Source organism: Melopsittacus undulatus, chromosome 8, assembly GCF_012275295.1.
Source record: "Melopsittacus undulatus isolate bMelUnd1 chromosome 8, bMelUnd1.mat.Z, whole genome shotgun sequence".
NCBI classification, from domain to species: Eukaryota; Metazoa; Chordata; class Aves; order Psittaciformes; family Psittaculidae; genus Melopsittacus; species Melopsittacus undulatus.
Window position 1 is genome coordinate 21,771,933 of NC_047534.1, and position 22,325 is coordinate 21,794,257.

General features: G+C 41.1%; 1 protein-coding gene across 1 annotated transcript in view; it reads right to left on the reverse strand.

The window, feature by feature from the left end:
- The window catches only part of KIAA1549L (KIAA1549 like), a 121,307-nt gene extending 100,719 nt beyond the window's left edge, over positions 1–20,588 (reverse strand). The window contains exon 1 of the mRNA XM_034065390.1: positions 20,408–20,588. Coding sequence (XP_033921281.1) covers positions 20,408–20,588 — 181 coding nt within the window. The remainder of the gene's footprint in view (positions 1–20,407) is intronic.
- Between the last annotated feature and the right edge of the window lie 1,737 nt (positions 20,589–22,325).

Below are 22,325 nucleotides of genomic sequence, written 5' to 3' on the forward strand. Positions count from 1 at the left end.
CTTGAGAGGGGATAGCTGTTTGGGAGGGAAAGGTCACAGACCAGATCTATCCTGATAGACACAGAGTTGTTAGGAAGGTGTTTGGGTCTGAGAGTAACCACAGGTCTCCACACATCCCATGGAACAAAACCTCACACTTTTTTCCCTTACTATGGTTCCAGTTCTGTATCTGTAGGAAAACTGGAAAGGTAACACCTTAGAGAAAGTCATACAGAACAGATGAGGCTAGCAGGCACCTCTGGAGGTCACCGAGTTCAGCACCACCAACTAAAGCAGGGCCAACCAGAGCATGTCACTCAGAATCATGTCCAGTCAGGCTTTAAATATCTCCAAGGATGGAGACTCCATGGCTTCCCTGGGCAAGGTTGAAGTGTTTGACCACCCTTATAGTAAAACAGGTTCTTCTGCCAAAGAGATGCTCTGACACAATGAATAAGCTGAGGTTGTAAACTATTCTTTCACAGTAAGATACTGTGAACTTCAACAAAGAATGATTTGTTTTCTATAGAACTCTTCAATGATCCTCTAGGAATCCACAGAATGCTCTCTGGTGAGCTGTAGGGGTTTTTGAAAGAAGCTTAATTTCTGTAAAATTCAATGATTTCACCCTTCTAAAATTCCACAAGCCTATTCTCTGAAGATTTGTTATCCTCAAAATCCAGGTCAAAAGTGGTGTTCATCTACTGGTCATGCCAAACCTCAAAACTAACTGAAATAATGGCTACGCAATGCCTGCAAATTTCACACTGCTCTACAGCCTGTCCTGCAGCTCTGGTCACTGCTGCAAGCACTGCAGGTGATGAACTAGGTGTTTGCAAAGTAGACATAAAGCTTTCTGTGCTTGCAGCCCAGAAAGCCAACCGTATCCTGGGCTGCATCAAGAGGAGCGTGACCAGCAGGTCAAAGGAAGTGATCCTGCCCCTCTACTCTGCTCTCGTGAGACCTCACTTGGAGTATTGTGTGCAGTTCTGGTGTCCTCAACATAAAAAGGACATGGAACTGTTAGAACAAGTCCAGAGGAGGCTGCGAGGATGATCAGGGGACTGGAGCACCTCCTGTATGAAGACAGGCTGAGAAAGTTGGGGCTGTTCAGCCTGGAGAAGAGAAGGCTGCATGGAGACCTCATAGCAGCCTTCCAGTATCTGAAGGGGGCCTACAGGGATGCTGGTGAGTGACTCTTCCTTAGGGACAGTAGTGACAGGACAAGGGGCAATGGGTTAAAACTTAAACAGGGAAAGTTTAGATTGGATATAAGGAAGAAATTCTTTAGTGTGAGGGTGGTGAGGCACTGGAATGGGTTGCCCAGGGAGGTTGTGAATGCTCCATCCCTGGCAGTGTTCAAGGCCAGGTTGGATGAAGCCTTGCATGGCATGCTTTAGTGGCCCATGGCAGGACGGTTGGAACTAGATGAGCTTAAGGTCCTTTCCAACTTTAACTATTCTATGGTTCTATGATTCTAAATACTACTTAATATTTACTGCATATTACCAGGCTTTCAAAAATGGCTGATGCAAGCTTTTGATGCACCAGGATGTTTGATAGGTCAGGGGCAGCCAAAACCACAGCTGCATTTGTGATGCTAACTCTAGTTATTCATGCTACTAAACCACAGGAGGAATGTTTTCCAAGCAGGGAAGGACAGAGTTTCTGTTCCTCTGTTTATTGGTTCAGTGGCTGAGTCATCACATCCTCAATAAATATTCTGTAATTAGAATTGTTCATTTTAACAATACTAAATAGCTCCAGAGAAATAGCTGTAAATATTTATCACCATTTTAAGACTGAAATACTTCTGCCACACTGCATCCTGCGAGGTAAACTCCTTGGCAGCTCATTTAAAGGGGAATGAAAATTTCTCTCTAAAAGGAGAGATAACACTGTGAAGCCCTTTTATTTTTAAAGCATCATGAATCATAACCAGTTGAAGACTTAAAATGAAGGAAAGGCAATAAATACCCCATTGCTGATGCACTGGACTAAGATATCCAAGTTCAATTCCCAGATCTTGTCTACAGGTTTGATCTTGACATAGTCAATGTGGTAGGCATCATTTGTGGGTAGCCCTGCAGCTGAGGTTGCTGAATTCTCTCCATAATGCCTTGTTTTCACTTCCTTCTATGTTTGCTAAACTGGAATATTCAACAGGAGGTTTTATACATAGCTGATTCTTTAACCGGACTTTGAGATATAGGGATGTGGGTTTTCAATAGAACAGATCATGCTTTTTTAAGAAGACAAAATTAGGGAGGAAATTTGCTATTTTGTCCTCTCAAAAACAAATGCAAAATGTAAGTATACAGATGCTTTCAAGCAGAGGTGTGAAATACAGAAATTGAGCTGTCTTACTGTAGGAAAGTGTCATTTACTGTCCTTATGACTACACAGCCAAATCTACTCCTTGCAAGCCTATGAAAAACTGACAGTTCACTCATTCTGAAGACTTGCTAGAATTTAGCAGCATTGTCAAAACTTACTCTTCTCAACATAGTCAAATCAGGCCTTAGATTTCTCAAGCTAGACACTCAGAAGAAGAGAAGCCTCAGATCTGACTGCAATTATTTACAATTGCATCAAGAATGAACTCCCCTGTGTTCACACTTTACATTGAAAAGCACAAAGCCTATCTCAGTTGCCTTGTCCCAGGAGACCTTTCCCTTTCTTCAGCTCCTTTTCCACAGCAGAAAACATACTCCAAATGCTATAACTGAGGTAGTGGTCTCGCAGATAACAAACCCCCAGATTATAACCCACAATAACAACCACTCATTTCACCACCTTGTTGCAGGCCCTGTGCTTAAACTGTTTCTTACAATGTTAGCCTATCTATTTGCAGATTTCTGCATCTTCTTTGCAGCACCATTGCTATCTCAGTGTCGTTACTCTGGTCATACACATAATAAAACAACAGCAACAACAGCTTCCTCCTGCTGCCAAAAGCTTTTCAAGGCACAGTATTGCACATTAAGGTAATGGCATTTTTTCTTTTTGAATATATCACCATATGAATCACACAAGGATAAAATTATTAGTACAGTTGTAATGCATTAATACATCACTTTGCATTTTACAACCCTACTGATTAGTCCACTATGAGTTTCATAGGAAATACATATAATAAGCAATCTACTAAACAAATAAACCTATTTTAAACTATTAACTATAGAATGGGCCTTATTTACTTCCACACTTCAAAAAAATACTAATTTCACATTACATAAAAAGTAATTTCTAAGAGACAGGAAATAAAAACCTGTAAGACAGATCCAGTTAAATGATTTTACCCCACAATTTGAAATGCTCTCTGATGAAATTATGAAAGCAAGGGGGAAAATAAGTTATCCAAGTAGCTATTAAAAACTCCTTACTTTGGCTATAATTAGTACAGTTTAGTGTGAACTGTAAATTGTACTGGTTATATTTGCAACTTAAAATCAAGTCACCTCACCACTTAATTATCAACATACCTAGTTTAACAGTAGTTCACCTAATGTATTTCCATAACAGGGAACCGTCTAAATATGTAAAGTTAACAGTACTTAATGTAAACCGCAATGTATCATTGTAGCACTAGGACCAAACTCAAGTGCTGTCAACAGCAATTCAACATGAACAGTAACATGAAGGCTTCTCCTATTCTGATCAGCAACTATTTAGCAGTTTGAGGTAAATTAATAACAAATGAATTCTGCTTGTGATGTAGAAACTCTCCACGCTGAGCACACTTCAGCTGGTGAGAGGTTGCACGGAAGGTGTTTCCCATGCCTCATCCCACCTTCTTGCTCCACCCACTGAGCCCACCCCGACCCTGCCATGAGAAACAAGCTGCCTGAGAGGCTCAAGAAGCCAGTACAAAAACAGGCATCAGATGTTAAGACAAAAAATGTCCAGGTGTATATCAAGTCCAGATTTCCTAATGCAATAAACCATTAAAAATAGTAACAGTATCAATGTACACCTAGAGGCATTATTGTAAACTATTCATATAAATGACACTAATAGCACAGTGAGTACACTGAAGGTAAGAAAAATCAACACTGCAGCAAAATCACTGAGAGGTTTCATAGCTGTATTTAGAAATTAATTCATTGCAGATGCAAAATGCTCAATAATTTGTGCTACTCTACACATGATTTTCCATTTTGATATGAATATGCTTCTATTACATTGCACTTCCAGTCCAAATATCTGCCATGGTCATTTGATACAATTGCTTTTATCTAATTTCATTAAACTATTTTCAGTGCTATAAGTAACAAAATGCTGACTCCATCCCACTGCTGACTGACAAACACTGCTTAGTGTATCTTGTTCACTATCAAGATTTCAACTATCCTCATGCAGTTTAAAAGCTCTAATCAAGCAGAATTGAACACATTTCCTGAGGGTAAGTAGCAGCCTACCTTCATGTCATATTTTACAATAACTATACAGAATTCAGGAGCCTCCCAAGTTTTAAGAATGCTGGAAAAAAAAAAAGTTGCAGAATAAATTGGAAGAGGTTTGATTAAAAAAAATTAGCTTGGCAGAACAGAAGGCATTTTTAGAGAGCCTTCCTGTACTATCACTCCTTCATGTTTGCACAATAATAGCTGGAAAACAACCCAAAGCCACCAAATTTAGTTTCCATCATCTCAATCATGTAATGCAATTTTAACATTTATGGAAAAGATTAATTAAAAAAGTGTTCCATGTAGTTCCTTGAAATAAGTTGGCTGTAATTCCAGCTAGGAAACATGGAAGGCAAACATTTTCTCACTTGCAAATGCTGTCATTGCCAAAGAAATCATCACTGAGGAAAAGAAGTAAAAACCAGCTTTGTGGTGCCAGAAGTAAGATGTTCACATTTTATTCTTGAACATCTGAATTAGGGAATACATTAGCAGGATGGCACAAAATGGCCATAGAGTCATTTGGGAATTTGAGCAGAGTAGAAGAGGAAAGTTATTCCAGGTAAACTCAAAGCAGTGGAGAAGGCTTTATACTAGCAGCCAGTGCCTGAACATGGTACAGCTGCATAAACAAGCTGTTGGGGAAGGACTACCTTTCAGTCTGGTATTTGTATGTACAGCAGTTAGTGGTAAGAATACCAGGTTTAGAGAGAAATAGAGTAAATAATTACAAATAATGTAGTCAGTAATGATTCACTACTCGCTACGATGATCACTTCCATGAACAACAATTCACGAGTCAAAAATATCTCCCTCCTTTCATGCTGAAGAATTTTAATACACTTCTTCTTCATGAAGCCAAGGCCGTCACCCAGGGACCATGATGGTAATGGAGACATACACAGAGTTGAACAGATGGGATAAACAGAAGTGCTCATCTATCTCCTCTAACAAACGTGCCACTGTTCCCAGCTTCCTGTCACATTAATTCCTAATGCAGTTGTGTGTGGAGGGAAAAAAAAAAAAAAAAGAAGGAAGACAAAGCCTGGAAAAGTGAAGAAGCAGCATGAGGTTAAATAACCTAGTAACATGAAGAAACTCTACAGACAGCTCAATTTAATATCCCAAATCACTGTCTTGTAGAGGTGTAACCCTTTTGGCATCTACTAGCCAACCTGGGAGAACACCCTTGTTTCTCATGGCAGGGTAGAAAGCAAATGTACATCCACTTACAGACAGCAAGGAGGGAACACTGCTCTGTGCCCAGCTGCTGCGCTGTCACCTGCAGTTACAGTCACAATCTCGGTACAACCAACCTGTATGAAGCAGTGTGGGTGGCTCTGAAGTCAAATGCAAATCATGAGTGAATACAAATTTGAGGAAATAAAGACAAGGAAAGAGCTAGTTTTCATTTCTTTCATGTAGTCTGAAACTGCAGCGATTGTTAATTCATTAACATACAAATCATGGAGCTCGGCACCTTAAATTAGATCAAACATTCACAGAAACAACAACTTTAAAGCTGTTGCCTTCAGATAAACATATACTGGCCTTACAGAAACATAGGAAAAAAAGGAGGAACACAGAGAAAAACATATATTTGCATACAATATATTTACATACAAATACATGCTATTACTTAATATGCCAGTCTATCATAACTACCAAAACTTTCATTGCCATACAAAACAGCAAGAGATACACACGGGCACAAGATCAGGGCAAAGATTCTTCTCAGCTATGAAAGGGCATTTGTGCACCATCTTGAGAGCTGTAGATCAGAGACAGAGGAGTAAGCAGCAGTCTTTGCTCACAGGCAGTACTGAATAATCCAAGCATATTGTATCAACTCTGCTGAACTACTGCAACATGAATGTTGTTTTCTGCCAACTGTTTTCAGTTCTTTACTATTAGCAACACGAAGGGCTGGTGCTTTTTGGTATTTAACACTGAAGGCAGTTATAGATCCTTAGAGGTGAACAAAAGCTACTAAAAAAGCTAACCTGCAATACATAAGCTTGCAAACAGGCTCAGAGAAGCCAGCGCCTGCACGGGTGACAAAACAAACATGAAACTAATACAGGCTTGGGACAATTCATCACAAGTGCCTCAGGGGCAGATTTACAAATGATGCATGTAAGTGCCTCATAAGACTTGCAGGAGCTGACAGCTATGAGAGCTGCTTCACACCTACTCACTTGAGAAGCCACCAGCCCCTTGAAGAGGCAGTGAAATTTATGCACTTAAATTATTCCCATGACCCGGCAGGCTCCTACTTGCAACTGCAGGCACCTAGATGTCTTTGTGATTCTCACCAGACAATGCTCTGGTACCTACTGTCTCACCAAAAATTACTGAGCATTGCTGTTTGAAGTATCTATGGTACCTTTAAAACTGAGCCTTAGTGATCCTCAGGTACTTTTGAGTATTTTTTTTAATTTGGCAAAACAATGAAAAGGACAAATGTGAAAAGAAATAGGATATTGTAAAACCTCAGCTAATGGCCCATGAGAGTTTTGATGTAAATCTTAGTTGAACTATTATAATAGAAACATAGAATCACAGAATGGTTTAGGTTGGGTTGGAAAGGACCTTAAGATCATCTAGTTCCAACCCCTCTGCCATGGGTAGGGACACCTTCCACTAGAACCAGGTTGCTCAAAGCCCCCCACTAATGGATACTATTACTCCCATATCTAAAACATCTAACATTAGGACACAGGGAGTAACACTACACGCTGCTGCATCAGTTTGTCACATCAAGAGAATTACAGGGACATTGCAGCAAATTCAGAAAAGGAATATTTTCTTACTGCCACCCTCCCTTTTCTCTCCTGTAGCCATGGGAGCACCTTCACAAGCCCTTACCCAGCTATCAGGCAGCGATGAGCAGGTCTTAGTTTTGTTCCAGGAGGCAGCACCTGGGATGAGCCAGGGGGAAAAGCTTCTAAGAGCCTCGTTTGCTATTTACTTTTAAGCATTTTCTGGAAAGTAGAACATATTGCTATTTTTGCACCAAAGTTTATGTTAAATTCCTCTTGTTTTACCATAAAATCTTAAATCACACTTAAATCGCTGATCCAAAAACTACACAATAGGATATGTCCTCCTTTATAGAATCATAGAATAGTTAGGGTTGGAAAGAACCTTAAGATCATCTAGTTCCAACCCCCCTGCCATGGGCAGGGACAACACACACTAAACCATGCCACCCAAGGCTCTGTCCAACCTGGCCTTTTTCTTCTGTCTCTAAAGAAAAGGCACCAGTGCTCTGCATCACCTCTTTATGGGATTAACCCATAAACTTAACACTAGTTAGCAATTTCTTAATAATCTCTCAGAGAAAACCAGAACCAAAACCAATCAACCAAAACCAAATAACTTATTTTCAGAAAGATGTTGAGTGTTTGACACTTGTCTGCAAGGCATCTTGGAAGAGAGAGTATAATCTTGTGTCTTCTCTAAAAATGTGCACTGAGGGGGTTTTGTAGATTTTTTTGTCAATAGCATTGTGGGATGCTGCTGAAAAGTTTCAATTACTGCCACAGTGATAAATACAGGACCTAGAGCTGCAAGTGACTACTCAGCAGGATAATGCACATGGATTAAATGAGGACTACTCTGTGTGTGCATGTGTTTATGTAAACAAGACTGTGTGCTGGCAGGATTTTTGTTTCAAATAAGAAAAGCCTGGAGAAATAGGTCAGACCTTTTAAAAGCTTATTTGTACTTCTTGGTACCTTGTGTTGGCTGAATGAATCAAGTTGGAACTAGATGAGCTTTACGGTCCCTTCCAAACCATTCTGTGATTCTATGACTGAGAAGAGAAAGGATGGTAAAATCCATTGCTTTAGGTTTTTGTTTCCCTAGGAAAGCAAGCAAAATATTAGAAAGTGCTAGTTCATGTTCCTTGTGCATTACCTCCCAAATTGTATTGAAAACTGATGCATTTACAGAATATCATACATGTCAATAATACTTCTGTTAAGGATTTCTGGCAGCACCATCACTCAGTGAACTCACTAAAGGAAGATAACCATGTATTAAGTAGGCTCTGTAATGCCCCCCTGGTGATTTGGGTATACCAAACTTCAGGATCAGCGCTCCCATCCCTTCACCATGGGTTTTGTGCCAACGACTAAGCAGCAGCATCCAAATGTAACCCAAGTACAAAACATTACATTTGTTTTGGTCACATTAAAGTCAGAAGGAGCTATTAAAAGAAGTTGTAGCAGATGACTGGGTCCCTAAGTACCACAGGCAATAAATTCAAATAGCAATTTTGCTTCATAACTGAAGTCCTACTTATTCTTTGTCTATTCTAATTACTCCCTGATATGGAATTAATGTAGAAATCAAATTAAATGCTCAGGAAAGTGTACGGATCAGCTGGCCTGAAAAAAAAGAAAAACAAAAAAAACAAAACCAAAAACACTATTAAAACCAGTTAGGTAAATAAACCAATTTAGAAATGCACAATGTGTTTCTGCCTGAGTGAAGGTACAAACACAAAGCCAAAATGGAGACTCATGATGCCAAGAGCAGAGCAGCCTCTCTGGGTCTTATGGAGGTGTTTGGTAATAATGTGCTCCTGGCTGGGTCTTGGTGGCCTTCAGGGAACATCCCTCTTTGAAGATGATGCTGAGGAGAAACACATTCAGATTTACATTGCTTCTTTTCTGCAAAGCCTCACCAAAAAATGCTATTACACTGAGACGGCTAACACTGTGAACATGTAGCAAGGATATAGCACTGGGACTACACAGATTGTCTAAACTAAGTCAACCTAAGTTAACATAAAGTGGAGATGAAAAACTGTTGGCTTTCACTGAGATTAACTCAGCTAAGATAACTGTGGGTAGAGAAATAAGTCACAGTAAAATTGATAGGGGCCAACTTTCTTCTCCAAATTTACAGTGAGAGAATAGCCCATGATAATTGTTCACAATAAATACATGAAGAAAAAAACTGCTTTCAAAACAGCAACATCTATGAAAGTATTACTAACTCAGCATTGGCGATGCTCCTACAATCTGTGATATTTCAGCAGCAAAATGTGCAATAACATGGTTTTTAAAAGTCTGAGTTCATTGAATGTAAATACTACTGTCAATGCAGCAAACACACATGCTAGTTAAGGTAAATTCATTTTTAAAGCTGATTATATTAAAAAACATATATAATTCTGTCTCTTAGAATCTCTGTAATCAGGAGCCATGCAACAAACCCCAAGCAGACAAGAGCAGCAATGTAACTAATGCTTTCCAAACACTTGCACAGTCCAGTAAAGACCATGAAGTACTTGACATGTGTCAATACAGTACCTGAGGGACAGTAAGCAGGCAGTCAATACAGAAAACTGTACAGAAGCCCTACAAAACTAAATGCATAGCCCATGTGACACAACTTCCATAAGGAAACATTGCGGAAGAGCTGAAAATCTCCAGACAAATCACCAAATCACTGCTCACTCACACTGACTGTTAGTACCACATGAAAACAGGTAGGGAACTTCAGGTTTAAACTAGAGGTGGTATAAAAAATGAGATGCTACCCTGCAAATTCTGCTTATGTTAATCTCTTTTATTCCAAAATATTGGAAGATTATTTACTATTTCTTCAAGAAGCTGAAGAACTCTCCTGGTTCCACAGCTGAGAGAACACAAATCCCCAACAAATACTGTGAGCCACAGGAGATACTTGTTTGAGTGACTCCATCATCACTCATCTTGAATATTACTGTTTTCTCTAGCAAAGACAGCATAATCAGTAAGCTCAAAAATACTCTTAAGAACAAGTTTTACAACACAGTGGGATATGTACACATTGGCAAACACTTAAAATTAATCTCTGTTATACACCATTGACAAAAACATTGCAGAAACCTCATCTAAATGCCACTCTATCAACACTGTTGGTATATATTTTAAGAACAAAAAATCAAGTCATGCATAAAACTCCATTTAATCTGTTTCCCAAATCTCATTGTCACCTCAGTTACAAGAATCCACTTGGATTAAATAGAAAACAAATAAAGTACATTCTTTGCTCCAAAGTGAGGTTATGGAAATTATCAAAGGTGCAGTAAAAAGCAGTTTTGCTAAGGAGACTGTAGCATGAGCTAAAATGGCAACCATTCAATTATTTACAGGAATAAATGCCAATATTACCACAGAGAGGAATACTGATACAAAAAAGGGTTATAAGTGTTACTCCAATGGGAATAAATCTTACTTCATACAGGAATGAAGTAATAAAGGAGTGTTACTTTTCATTATGTAATTGCTATCATGGTGGGGTTTTTTAACTTTTAATATGTTTAAATAGCACTGAAGAGAAAGAATGACATTCTGATATTAAAAAGACTGCAAAAGAGGAAGGTGTTCTGCAATGAATAAATCTTTGCAGAATTACACAGCCCGTGCCTAAATGGCAAACCCATGCTGTTTCTACTAGGATATGCTGGAACACCCAGATACATGCCTGGATACTGAAAAGGTAGAATTTGCTGCTCACAGCAGCTTTCACACATATGAACTGACTTACTCTTTTGAGAAGCTGATAGTGGATGATGTGAGGTAAGAAGCATGTGGTTTTTAATTTAATTACTCCCAAATTATTTTTCTACAAAAGCAAAGGCACCAAGAGAGACCAAACTTTTTAAGAGAAGCTTGCATCAGTATACTTGCTTGTCTTCACTCTCAACAAAGCATGAGTGAGAAGACTTAAAATACACATAGCACTGTATTTTTCCTTCTAGAAAGAAAAGTTAGCAATACCAAAACAACAATTAGATGCCACTCTGAACTGAAGTTCCCGATATTACTGAAAATGTCATATCCACACAGAGTAGAGGCACAGCTGTCTCAGTATTACACCAGTTCAACTAATGCAGGTAACTCAGTTTTCTGGCTAACAATTATATCTACTGAAACAATTACCACTTACTTAAGGGGGAAAACAATTCTAAGAAGGCATAGATAACTCAGATATCACACTACAGCTTCCAGATTATTCCCTACTGTGTTTTATATACATTGTCCTGAAAGGCTCAGCAGACAAGCAGTACAACTTGTTAATTTCAGTTTGTTTAAACATGCACATCTTATAATTTATATTTTTTTAGTGCTAATTATTCATATTATTGTGTTTGTCCATGCAGGGATGTAGGAAACACCACCCTGAACCAAACAGAATCCATCTAGTCTCATCAGTCAGTGCAGTCAGATACTACCAAAGAGTGCAGCAGACCTACATTTTGGGGGTTCCTAAAGATCCCATTTTGTGGCAGTGAGGGCTACAGCTACAGAGAGTGTAAAGCAGCATTGACTGGTTCTGAATTAGACTTTTTTTTTCCTTTTTTTCTCAATTGCTGATTGTCCCTTTATTCCTAGTGCTAGGAGACAAAGCAAACAAAGAATACTATTTATCTTTGTTCTATAATATTGTGACATTTAAACAGGGTAAATGGGAACTGTCAAGCAGACATTTTGATATTGCTGGCAATGATGGACTAGGTTAGCAAAGAAAGGATTTGACTAATGATGAACAAAAAGAATATGGAATAATTAATGCCCAGGAACAATTTTTTATGGATCACTTTGATTTTATAGTTCTATCAGACTACAAATTTTATCTAATATTCTTAGATTCCAATGAACCCTTTGACTTTATATCTCACATTTTGATTAATAAAATATAAAATGAATATGGTGCATATGTAATAGATTTTAAATTATCAAATTGAGCAGCAATGCTTCTAATAGACTCCCACAGGGACTGATTCTCAGCCTGACACTGAACATTTCTCTCAGTAACCTGGAGGAAGTCAAAACTCTCTGATAAAAGTTCTCAGATGACAACTGAAAAGGTGATGAACAATGAAGCTGGCAAGCAGATGCAGTCAAATATCAGATCATATACCTGGAAATAAAGACTACCAACCAAGTTCATGGGATAAGGGTGTCTATGTAGGGGAATAGTGATGAAGGATTATGTTTCTGAGCAGACTGCAACTTCCACAAGTAAGAGAAGCTTCAGGCATTGTCAATCTTGCTTCTCTTGATTATACCAAAGTCTGCAAAGTAGGCTTACTCTAAAAAAATAAATCTGGGAAGCAGAGGTGAATAATCAGATCAATGGGAAGTCCTACAGGAATAGTCTTAATTCACTTCTTACATATGGGGACATCAGCACTACAACAAAAAATTGTATCTGACACTGATGCCAATGCTTGTTCCTGATGAAGCAGAAATACCAGACAAGCTCTGGAAGCTGTAGTTCCAGAGGGACATCAGACTGGAAAAATTTCAAACAGGATCCACAAGAATGATGAAAGATGTGAAAAATATGTCTTTGATTGAGCCATCTGAGAACTCCAGGTGAAAAGCATGACTTGATCACAGTGTAAGAGCATGTAAGCATGGAAAAGAGATTTTGGAGCTCCTCAGTCTGGTAGACAGGGTGGCTAGAAAACACAGTGGGACAGTTTTGAAACTATATACATTTCCAAACATGATAGTAATGCCTTTCAGCAATAATTGTGGTGAGCTGCCCAGCTCTTGAAATAAAATAACCAGGACTGCATAGTCTTTAAAGGGTTACCCAGAGCTGCCACACTTGTATCAGTCACTAAAACTAAGAGAAATCTTATAGATCACCTTAGGCAGAAGACAAATTTGACATCACTGTGAGATAAATGCCTAGAAATCTTTTGCCAACACATTTTTTTCCATGTACCATACTCTTTATAGCTGATCACTGCCCTATCCAACTTGCACTATTTTTTCAGATGACCAGAGGAAATGCTGCACATGCTCAGGAACAACCCAACCTGGTCAACAGGATTGTTTTATGTGGCTTCTCAGTAAAATATAAAGGTATTTCAGAGCTCTTGGTAAAAAACTTTTGAAAATAACTCAATAATTTATATTAAATTATGTAGCAGGACTTCATAAACTATTCATAGGTATTTCATTAGCCAAAGAAAATGAAAGGTAGGTATAGAAAATAATGCTTTTCTTAATAACAGTGAAGCCACAAACAGAAACCTACAAAATGTCTAGTCAACACTCCTCCTTATTTGCCTAGCAAAAAAACACTGCTTTTAGCCAATTTAGAACTTAAAATCTAATTGTCTAATAAGTCAAATTGTCATTTTTCAATAGCAATGAATTTTGGATGTCAAACCTTGCACAGGGGGATATACTGATAAATTCAGCAGGCTGCAGCTTTGAAAACATCTCTGTTACTAACCACTGCAAGCAAAAGGTGGACAATTTCAAGTGTGTTTATGGACAACCAGTCAACAGTGGACAGTTTTTTCAAGTCTACTTTTATATGAGTATCTAATTCAGCAGCTACACTCAATATGAAGAAAAAAATAGGCTTTGAGACTTTCAGAGTTAGTGAACATCAAGAAATTCAGACAAACCAAGCTGAGAATACTGAACTGCCATAACTGTGAAGCCCGAATCTGTCTTGAAGTCATTCAAGACACCCATCAAGTTTTACCACAAGATCAGAAGAGCATTTTTAAAATAATTGTGTGATGGAAGGCCAGACTAAAATATGCTAAATAAAACCAAAATTATCTGGTTTAAGGATTTCTTAAAATGATCCCTAAATTTCAGTTTAAAGACCTCACACTGAAAACACAATACAAAGATAGAAAACTACGAGAATCCATTCCTTTTCTTAAATAGCTATGACCCCTATAAAAATCTAGTTTTTCATCACTGATACATTCATCAGCCAAAGCTATTAATCAGATTAAAAGACAACTACACGAAGAAAGGACTAGGTAAGTCTGTAACAGTTTCTTCTAAATCAGCTTTTCAGAACTTCCGTGATGAACGACATCACATAATCTGAATCATTTTTATTATTTTCAAAACAAAAAACAACTATTTGGTAACAAACTGTTCCCACGGATAAACTTCCACCTTTCAACTCTTTTCTTACAATTTCTACATCAGTTGCCAGCATATTTTGCTGGCCTCAATTATTTCATTGTTTAAGAAATACCAAGGAAAACTAACACATCTTTGTTTTCCATTCCTGTGGAATCTTTTTTACATTTTAATTTCCATGCATTTAAAAATTTAGCCTTTCTTTTGACTTGCTAACAGTGTCTCTCAGCATTGTGAGGTTACATATATTTATGTAAGAATGTCTTTGTGTATCCTTGCTAGTAAATATTTGAGGTTTAATTTACAAAATCCATACCCCTCAAAGCCACGGCAACGATTCATTTAAAGACTTTTTACTTATTTTCAGATATAGACACTGCAGTGAGATCACCATATTGGTAAAGAGGCGAGTGATGCAGGACAGTTCTGCTTCTTTTTTATTACCTGGTATACAGATGGATTTTAATTTATATTGTCTTGATTCAGGAATTTTTTATCACCAGCCATCTGCATGAGCACTTAGGAAAACACATGATCAGTAGGTATATTGTCTACAAAGACGTTTCTAGAGAGAAACCAAAATCACTACATTCAACACAAGGGCTTTTTAGTCATAATAAAGAAAACACATAGACATGAAGGCAATTCAGGAGAAATTTCAAAAGAAGAGCTCTTGCTGCTTCCCCAGCTGTTGCATCAGACCTCATGATAGTACCTGAGAACTGGAGAATATGCCCAGAACACATGCAATCATCTGAGGTACTTCCCTTAAAAGACCAACACTGGTGTACTGCTAACAGGCGATAAAACAATAGTACCGTAGATAGTTCCAAATTTACAGCAATTTGTAGTGGAGAAAATATAGAAACAGGCACTGTCCTCTAAGTCTGGATTTTTATTTTTTCCATCTTCAAATGGTCTTCTCATTTTTCCTTCCTCCATTCTGCTCCCAGAATCCAGAAAGGAGTTTTATCTGATTAAACCTCAAGATCAAATAGAAATATTGTGTGTTACATCTTGCTATACACACTGCATACCTCTTATACCTGCAGCAGTAAATGTTATTTAAATATTAATAACACAATAATTTCTTTTCTCCCAAAAGGGATCCATAGTACTTATATCTTCAGACTATTCATTTTCTGCAATAACTCCTCCTTTTAAAAGGGAGTCATCAAACTGAGTCACTTTGAAACTGTTTGTCTGAACAGTGGATAAAGGGTAATTTAGCCCAGAGAGCAGGACCCCACAGCCTCAGAGGAGGCTGCAGAGAGAGCAAATGTAACACCCCAGCTACAGCGGTGGAAGTTCCTCCTCTCTGGTCCTGTATAGAGCTGTGCTCTTGCCTTCCTAAGTGCAGCCTCTGAACAAGCACCTCTGGCACTCAGGCAGGATTAACACTACCTGCTCTGCTCTGTCCCAGTCTATTTTACCTGGATTTTTTTCCATTCCTCTTTCTTTTGGCAGAAAAACTGAATACTTTCAGCTCAAGTATATAAGTGCTATTTCCTTGATTTAGAAAAAAAAAAAACAAAAACATTTCTAGTCTTTTCTTCACACACCTGACCCTTAAAATTCAAGAGGCAACCTCAGGCACAAAAACCAACTGTGCCAGGAACACTACGACTACTCCAGCAGCAAACTGCTCTGTGTCAGATGTACAGGAACTGCTTTTCCTGTATTTTGCCCTAGGAATGTTTTTCATGGGGTGTTTTAATTGAGAAATGCTGTGTGTTCAAAGCCCACCCATGCTACTCCACCTTGCTAGTAGGAAGGCAGTGTCTTATCCATGGCCCTCAGGGTTAGCAGTAAAATGCAGATCAGTTCAGCCTGTGCAGTAGTTCCTTCCTTGGACCAAGCAAAAGGGAGTTAGACACTAAAAACACACTTAAATGCTGATTATTTTTTAACAAAATGTTGACATGTTTGGACATTGACGCCTGAATTCATATGCATGTATCACCAGTATTTACTTCAGCAAAAACAACCATTCCCACATGACTGAGAAAATGCCATAGATAGAAAATGACTCCCAGTCCCATTTGTCTTGTTCATCACCCTGACCTCAAGCAAGCATCAGAGATTTCAGAAAACAGTGCAGTGAGGGTTAGGAGGATGCAACATATCCAATACACTACAAGATGACTGAACGTGTCTGAAAGCAAGGTTTAGAAGTTCTTCTCTAACCACAGGTCTCGAATTGCAAGTCAGCATTCCTTACAGGCAATACACAGACACCCTTCAACCTTATCTGAGATACCAGGTGCTTATCTTAATCTACAGAGAAGAGTTTCATCAAAGTTGTTTCAATATACATGAGTTTAAAGTATTCTGTATCTAGATGAACACATCAGGTAATGTGCAGAATAACTCAGGTACAGGAATGTAGTGGAAGAAGGTAACTCATGATTGGTGGATCTATACCAAGCATACCCATCAAATGCTCAACTACTCCCAGGGAAGCACCTTTCTGCATGCTCCTATTAGCCTAATCTTTCAGCCCATGCTGGCGCTTCCTGGTTTGTTTGAACTTTTCACTATTCTTTAACAAAATAGCTGAGCTATCTGCACATATTTTGTTGAGATCATCAGAGAGAAAATTAAAAGAGCAACACAGCCTGTCTGAAACTATTGATTTCCTAAAATGCTGGACCGGTAATTCCAGGAAGCAACCGCAGGAGATGCCTTTTTCTATGTCTTCACCAATTTCCTTGAGGTGGAGCTGGATGCTCACAGTCCTTGCCTCCGCAGCAGCTCCTTCAGCAATGAGAACACCAACCACATCCGGCTGTGGCAATTCTGTCAGTTTTCATGGAGTTCCTGGAGCTGAGAGGCACTGGATCAGTGCTCAGGTAGCTGTCATCCATCAAGAGCCATGGATAGCAGGAGGTGGGACTGGCAGCGTAGCAGCTGGCATGGAGCACTTTCTGAGTTGTTCAGTCACAGCTTCGGCTGCCAGAACCAGCCAATGTGCTGGAGGTGTCCTTATCATCCTAGAAATGGCTGATAATTAAGGTGAGATCTCATTGTGCTAATGTTCAGCCAAGGAAGGAAGAAATTGACCTTTCCCTGACAAGTTTATCGTTCAAGCAGGCTACATAAACAAGCAAAATGGATGATGGAAAATATAAAAGGTCTATTTTAACATTTCTTAACATTTTCTCTCCCGTGCTCCCCTCTGACCAGCTTATTAAAGACCATGGACCACACAACTGGGAGCAACATGCCTTCTCCTCCACTTTTCTCAAACAATAGTACTATGTGTATTTACCAGAACAGAGATGGTCCCCCAAGACCAGATCAGCTTTCAGTAGGTGCCTTTCAAAGTTGCACCCATTTTGGAATCTGCTTCTCTCTCCTCCCTAAGAAAATGGTTGCCCATAGTTCATGCCTCTTGTTCACAAGGGTGTTTTCTCTGGCTGGAGCATCTTTCCCCTTTCATTTTCTGTCTCATTACTTTTCCTCTTTCTTGACAGATATATTAATTTTGACAGATTTTTCACACTTATGTTTCTGTAATCCACCAGAAATCACAGTTATGTGCTTCTGATTATGGCGGAAAATGTAGCTTTATTTTCAATCTGAATTCAAGCAGTGGTCCTGGGGATGATGTACCACAGAAATGAATGCTTAACTCTGTGTGTCAGTGAGCAAGTTTGTATGTATCCAGCCAAAGAAGCATAAAATACTTCTAAAATTAAAAATAAAGCTTCTCATCTGCTGTTTGAAACCTAATCACTCTCTACTCGATGGTGAAAGTGTCCTGAGCACTCAGCAAGCATGAGGTCTGGCTCTGAGCTTCTAACACAGAGATAACCAATCCTCCTTCTCCCAAAGCCTCATAGCACATCACTGCATCCTGTCAAGGTCTCTTTTCAGGGAGATCGTGCTCCTTTGCATTGAATTTTTTTTCCGAAGACACAGGAAATTCTGTTACCAGAGCTATTCAAAATCATCTCAGGGATCAGGAAACTTGAGAGTTGTCTTCTGAGGCACTGGCACCACACTAAAACTTCTCTCTTCACCCTCTGTAACTGAGTCGCCTGCTTCACCTTCGCACACAGTGATGCCACGTGTTGCACAAAAATCCAGCAGAAGTACCAAGCATTCATCTGTGTTTACATATGCACAGACATAATCTTCCCATAGATGAAAATACTCCTCAGTTGAAAAAGCTGCAGCAAAACTGGTGCACAACAAATGCTCTTCACAGTGTTTAATGCATCATGTAACTCCACTTGGACTTCATGGCAGTAGAGCTGCTCTGTGAACCACATACATTACAGTAATAATCACAGACACCAGTAACAGCACATGTGCTTAACACAAATCCAGGACTACACATAGCCTGCCCTACGTAAACATATAGAAAATAACCTTCTTAGATGTAGCTAATGTTACTGATTGAAAATCTGCCTTTACTATGTGTTTTGTTCCCAACTTCAAAGGCAGACAGTATTTCCTGTGCTCTGGCTCACTGGAATACATATCTGTTCAGGTTGATCCACATCCAATGCATGCACCTTATCAATCGTAACTATTGATGAACATTGCATAGGACAAATAAGGTTTTACTTGCAACTTCAGCTGTCATGCTCAAAACTGTAAAGTACACCAGATTATGTTAAGTACCTTAGCATGGCTACCTGATGGTCTGAAATTCCCAAGTAAATGACTACTGGTGACACTACTTCCCACGGTGTATTTGATGCAGGCTATTGGCTTAGCTCTGTTGTAAATTTTCATCTCTTTTTTTTTTTTATAGCTGTAGGCTGTTAGCCACCTACAAATATGTTTTTTAATTCTCAGATTTCCTCACTTCCAAGTGAGATGATGGCTGTGTCATAAAAACTAGACCACAAAGGAAGAAACACAAAATGCTTTTCATTCTACTCCTGAACCCAGGGATCAGGTGTGAAGAGGTGTCTTGTTGCATTGTCAGAAACACCTCAGCTTTTAGAATTCAGCTCTGTGAGGCTGGCAACCTCTGAATGAAGACACAGCTCATAATTCAGACATAGCACCAGAGTTCATGTGAAATCCAAGCTGAATTAACAAGCACAGGTAAAAAAATCTGCCATTCCTCCAATCACAGGTCAATTTACCTTACAGAGATAAATCAAACGACAGTATTTACATGTTCAGAATAAGTCATGAAGTAAGAGGCACTGTTCCACCAGTCTACAACCTGCAAATGAGGAACCTGATCATATTATATCTATAAAACTGACACCAATTGCTTATGATTACATTAGAGTTAACAGCTTCAAAATATGGATCCACATCTCTGCTCTTTCCTTAAATCCATGGGATTAATCTATCCATATACCAATTCTAACCTCTTTCAGTTATTTTAGCATAGCCTTAGAATTATATTTGGCATCTCTATCTGGCACATACAATAACTACTAGCAACAGTAACCGTTTCTGCATTGAGGTCACCGGGTGTATCGACTGCTGTGAGAACTCGGGAGAGTGCAGAACACTACCTGACTCATAAAGTCAAGGGAAATGGGAAAAATATAACCCAGAAATTGTCGGTGCTCTCAGCTGCATTCTCGCTGTAGCGCTCGGATTTCAGCAGAGCCTGCCCTCTCCTAACCCCTCCTCACCTTCCCCTCCTCCTCGCCATACTCGTACGGAAGCGCTAGAAACGATCCTCTGGTTTAACAAAAGCTTCTGCCCGTCCCTCTTTCTCTGCAAAGAACGAGACCTAATCCAACCAGCCTGTCCCATAGGAAAAGCTGTTATTTGCGCGTGAGCCAGGAAGGCCAGAGAGATGATTGCCGTGCAGGCTGCCTACAGGAAAAGGCAGAAAACCTGAGCATCCCCTCTTCACAGCTGAGAGGGTAAAAAAGGATGCAGGAGACAATGAGGAAGAGCCCGGCTTCACACACACACACAAACACACGCACCCCCTCCCGCAGTGTTACACGGCGAGGGGTAGATTTCGCCGTTTCGTTCCGTTGCCTTTGGAAGCCGGACTCCGGCAGACGGGAGTCCCTCTGCCCCTGCAGCGGCGAGCCTCCCGCAGTCTGCCCCTTCCCTCCCCGCGGGCAGGGCGGCGGCAGCGCCCGGCTCCCCTCCGCCGTACTCACTGCTCCTTACCCGGCTGGGCACGGGCGCTCGGCAGCACGGCGGCGATCACCCCCAGCAGCACGACGGCCGCGGCCAGGCCCGCTCGGCCTCCCTCCGGTGGGGCGCGGCGGGGCAGCGCGGTGACGGGCGCTCCGCGGGGTCCCGTGGGGCGCGCCCCGCTCCGCCGGCCGCCCGCCGCCCGCTGACACATCCCCGCGCCTCGCACGGCCCCACCGCGGCTCAGCGGGCAGCGCTGCCCATGGCCGCGCCGGGCTCTAAAGCAGCGGCTGCGCAGGGAGGCGGCGGAGCAGTGGTGGGGGGCACCGCATGCTGCCGGCGGCTCTGCCCGGTGCCCCTCAGCGGCGGCGCGGCCCCTCAGGCTCTGGCGCGGGAGGGAGCTTCATCGACAAAGGGCTCACGTCGCCGCCAGTCCCGGCCCCGCTCCCCGCCCTCCGAGCGCGGGGAGGCGTGGAGCGGAGGCGGTGCTGCCGGGGCCGCGGGGACCCCCTACACCGCCCCGCGGGGCGCCCGACTGCCGGCCCCGCTGAGAAGCGGCCACCCCGCAGCTTTCGGCAGGGCAGCTGGAACGGGTCGGGCAGAGGCAGGGCAGGGTGAGCAGGGCGCTGTCCAGCGCGGGCGTCAGCAGCCCGAGGGCACGGGCCAAGGTACTGCTTGCGTGGCTGCGCGGGCTCGCTGAGTGCCATACACTGATCCTCACCACGCGTTACTGAAGCAACCGTGCCCAGCATTACCTTTTGGGTGTAAATGAAACTGCACCCACTCACAGTGCTCTTGCGGATAGAAGTCCCTCTCTGCTCACCTTGGAAACCATTTCTTGCCAGATGATGCACATGTGAGGCTCCAGGCCAGGATATGTCCAGAAGTGGCTCTCGTTGCATGAAGTGTCAGGGAGCACCTCTTTCTGTGAGGCAGCCCAAGCCCTGTAAATGCAAGAATAGCTCTGAGGATAGAGCAGCTGGAGTGTACAGCAGTGGTTGACTGTATTGGTAGCTACATCCTCAGCTACCCAGCGTATAAACACAGGAAAGGCCTTCTGCCACCCTGCTCCTGCATTTGCTCACCTGGTCACTTCCTGCCAGCCCGTGATCATTGTCACACTTCCAGGCTGAAAGAGGAGCTCCAAAGCACAGAGGCTTACCTCTATGATGCTTAAATGTTCGCTACGAGACCAACTGGTGCATAAAATGTAGTGTGGATGCTAGAGCAGGTGAGCCCCTTGCACTGTTTCCTTGATTTGTTTTAGTTCCCAGATTATGTCTGTGGGTAACAGGAGATGGTGGTGGGAGGAGGAGCAAAGTGAAGGCGGGCTCGGGGCAGAATGTGCTTCAGGAGCAGGAGAGCTGATTCTGTAAGGGTACAGCATTGCACACATGCAGGAAAGTGGCCTTGGCCTTTCAGCCTTTCCAGCAGGAAAGAAGTCATCTTTCTGATAAATTGTTAGAAACCAGGTTTGAGATGCAGCAAGCCCCAGCATCGGCTCACCCCAGTCTGGCATCCTGCTACCCAGTGACTTGCAGCATCCCCCAAGTCATGATGACCAATAATTATGTATTTATCCAACTGGTTCAGCACACTCCAACTATCACCAGTGCAATTACTCAGCCACTGATATGTCCCATTTGTGCCATTTTCTCACTTTCCCCCCAAATTACTAATTCACTCTATGCAAAATTAGCTTCCACATGATGACTGCTAATGATTATCCACAGAGAGAAGATGGCAATTGTATGATCATTACAGTAAAATGGGTAGATTACGGCTAACTCCGGTTTATTTAGGGGCAAGGTATTTAGTTCAGCGCCCTCTAGTGGTACCATTGGTTACCTTCAGGGAGCCCTGTATAAACCTATTTAATCATTTTCATATTTTTCTAGGTTTTGTTATAACACGATTGTCATAGAATCACAGAATCGATTACGTCAGAAAA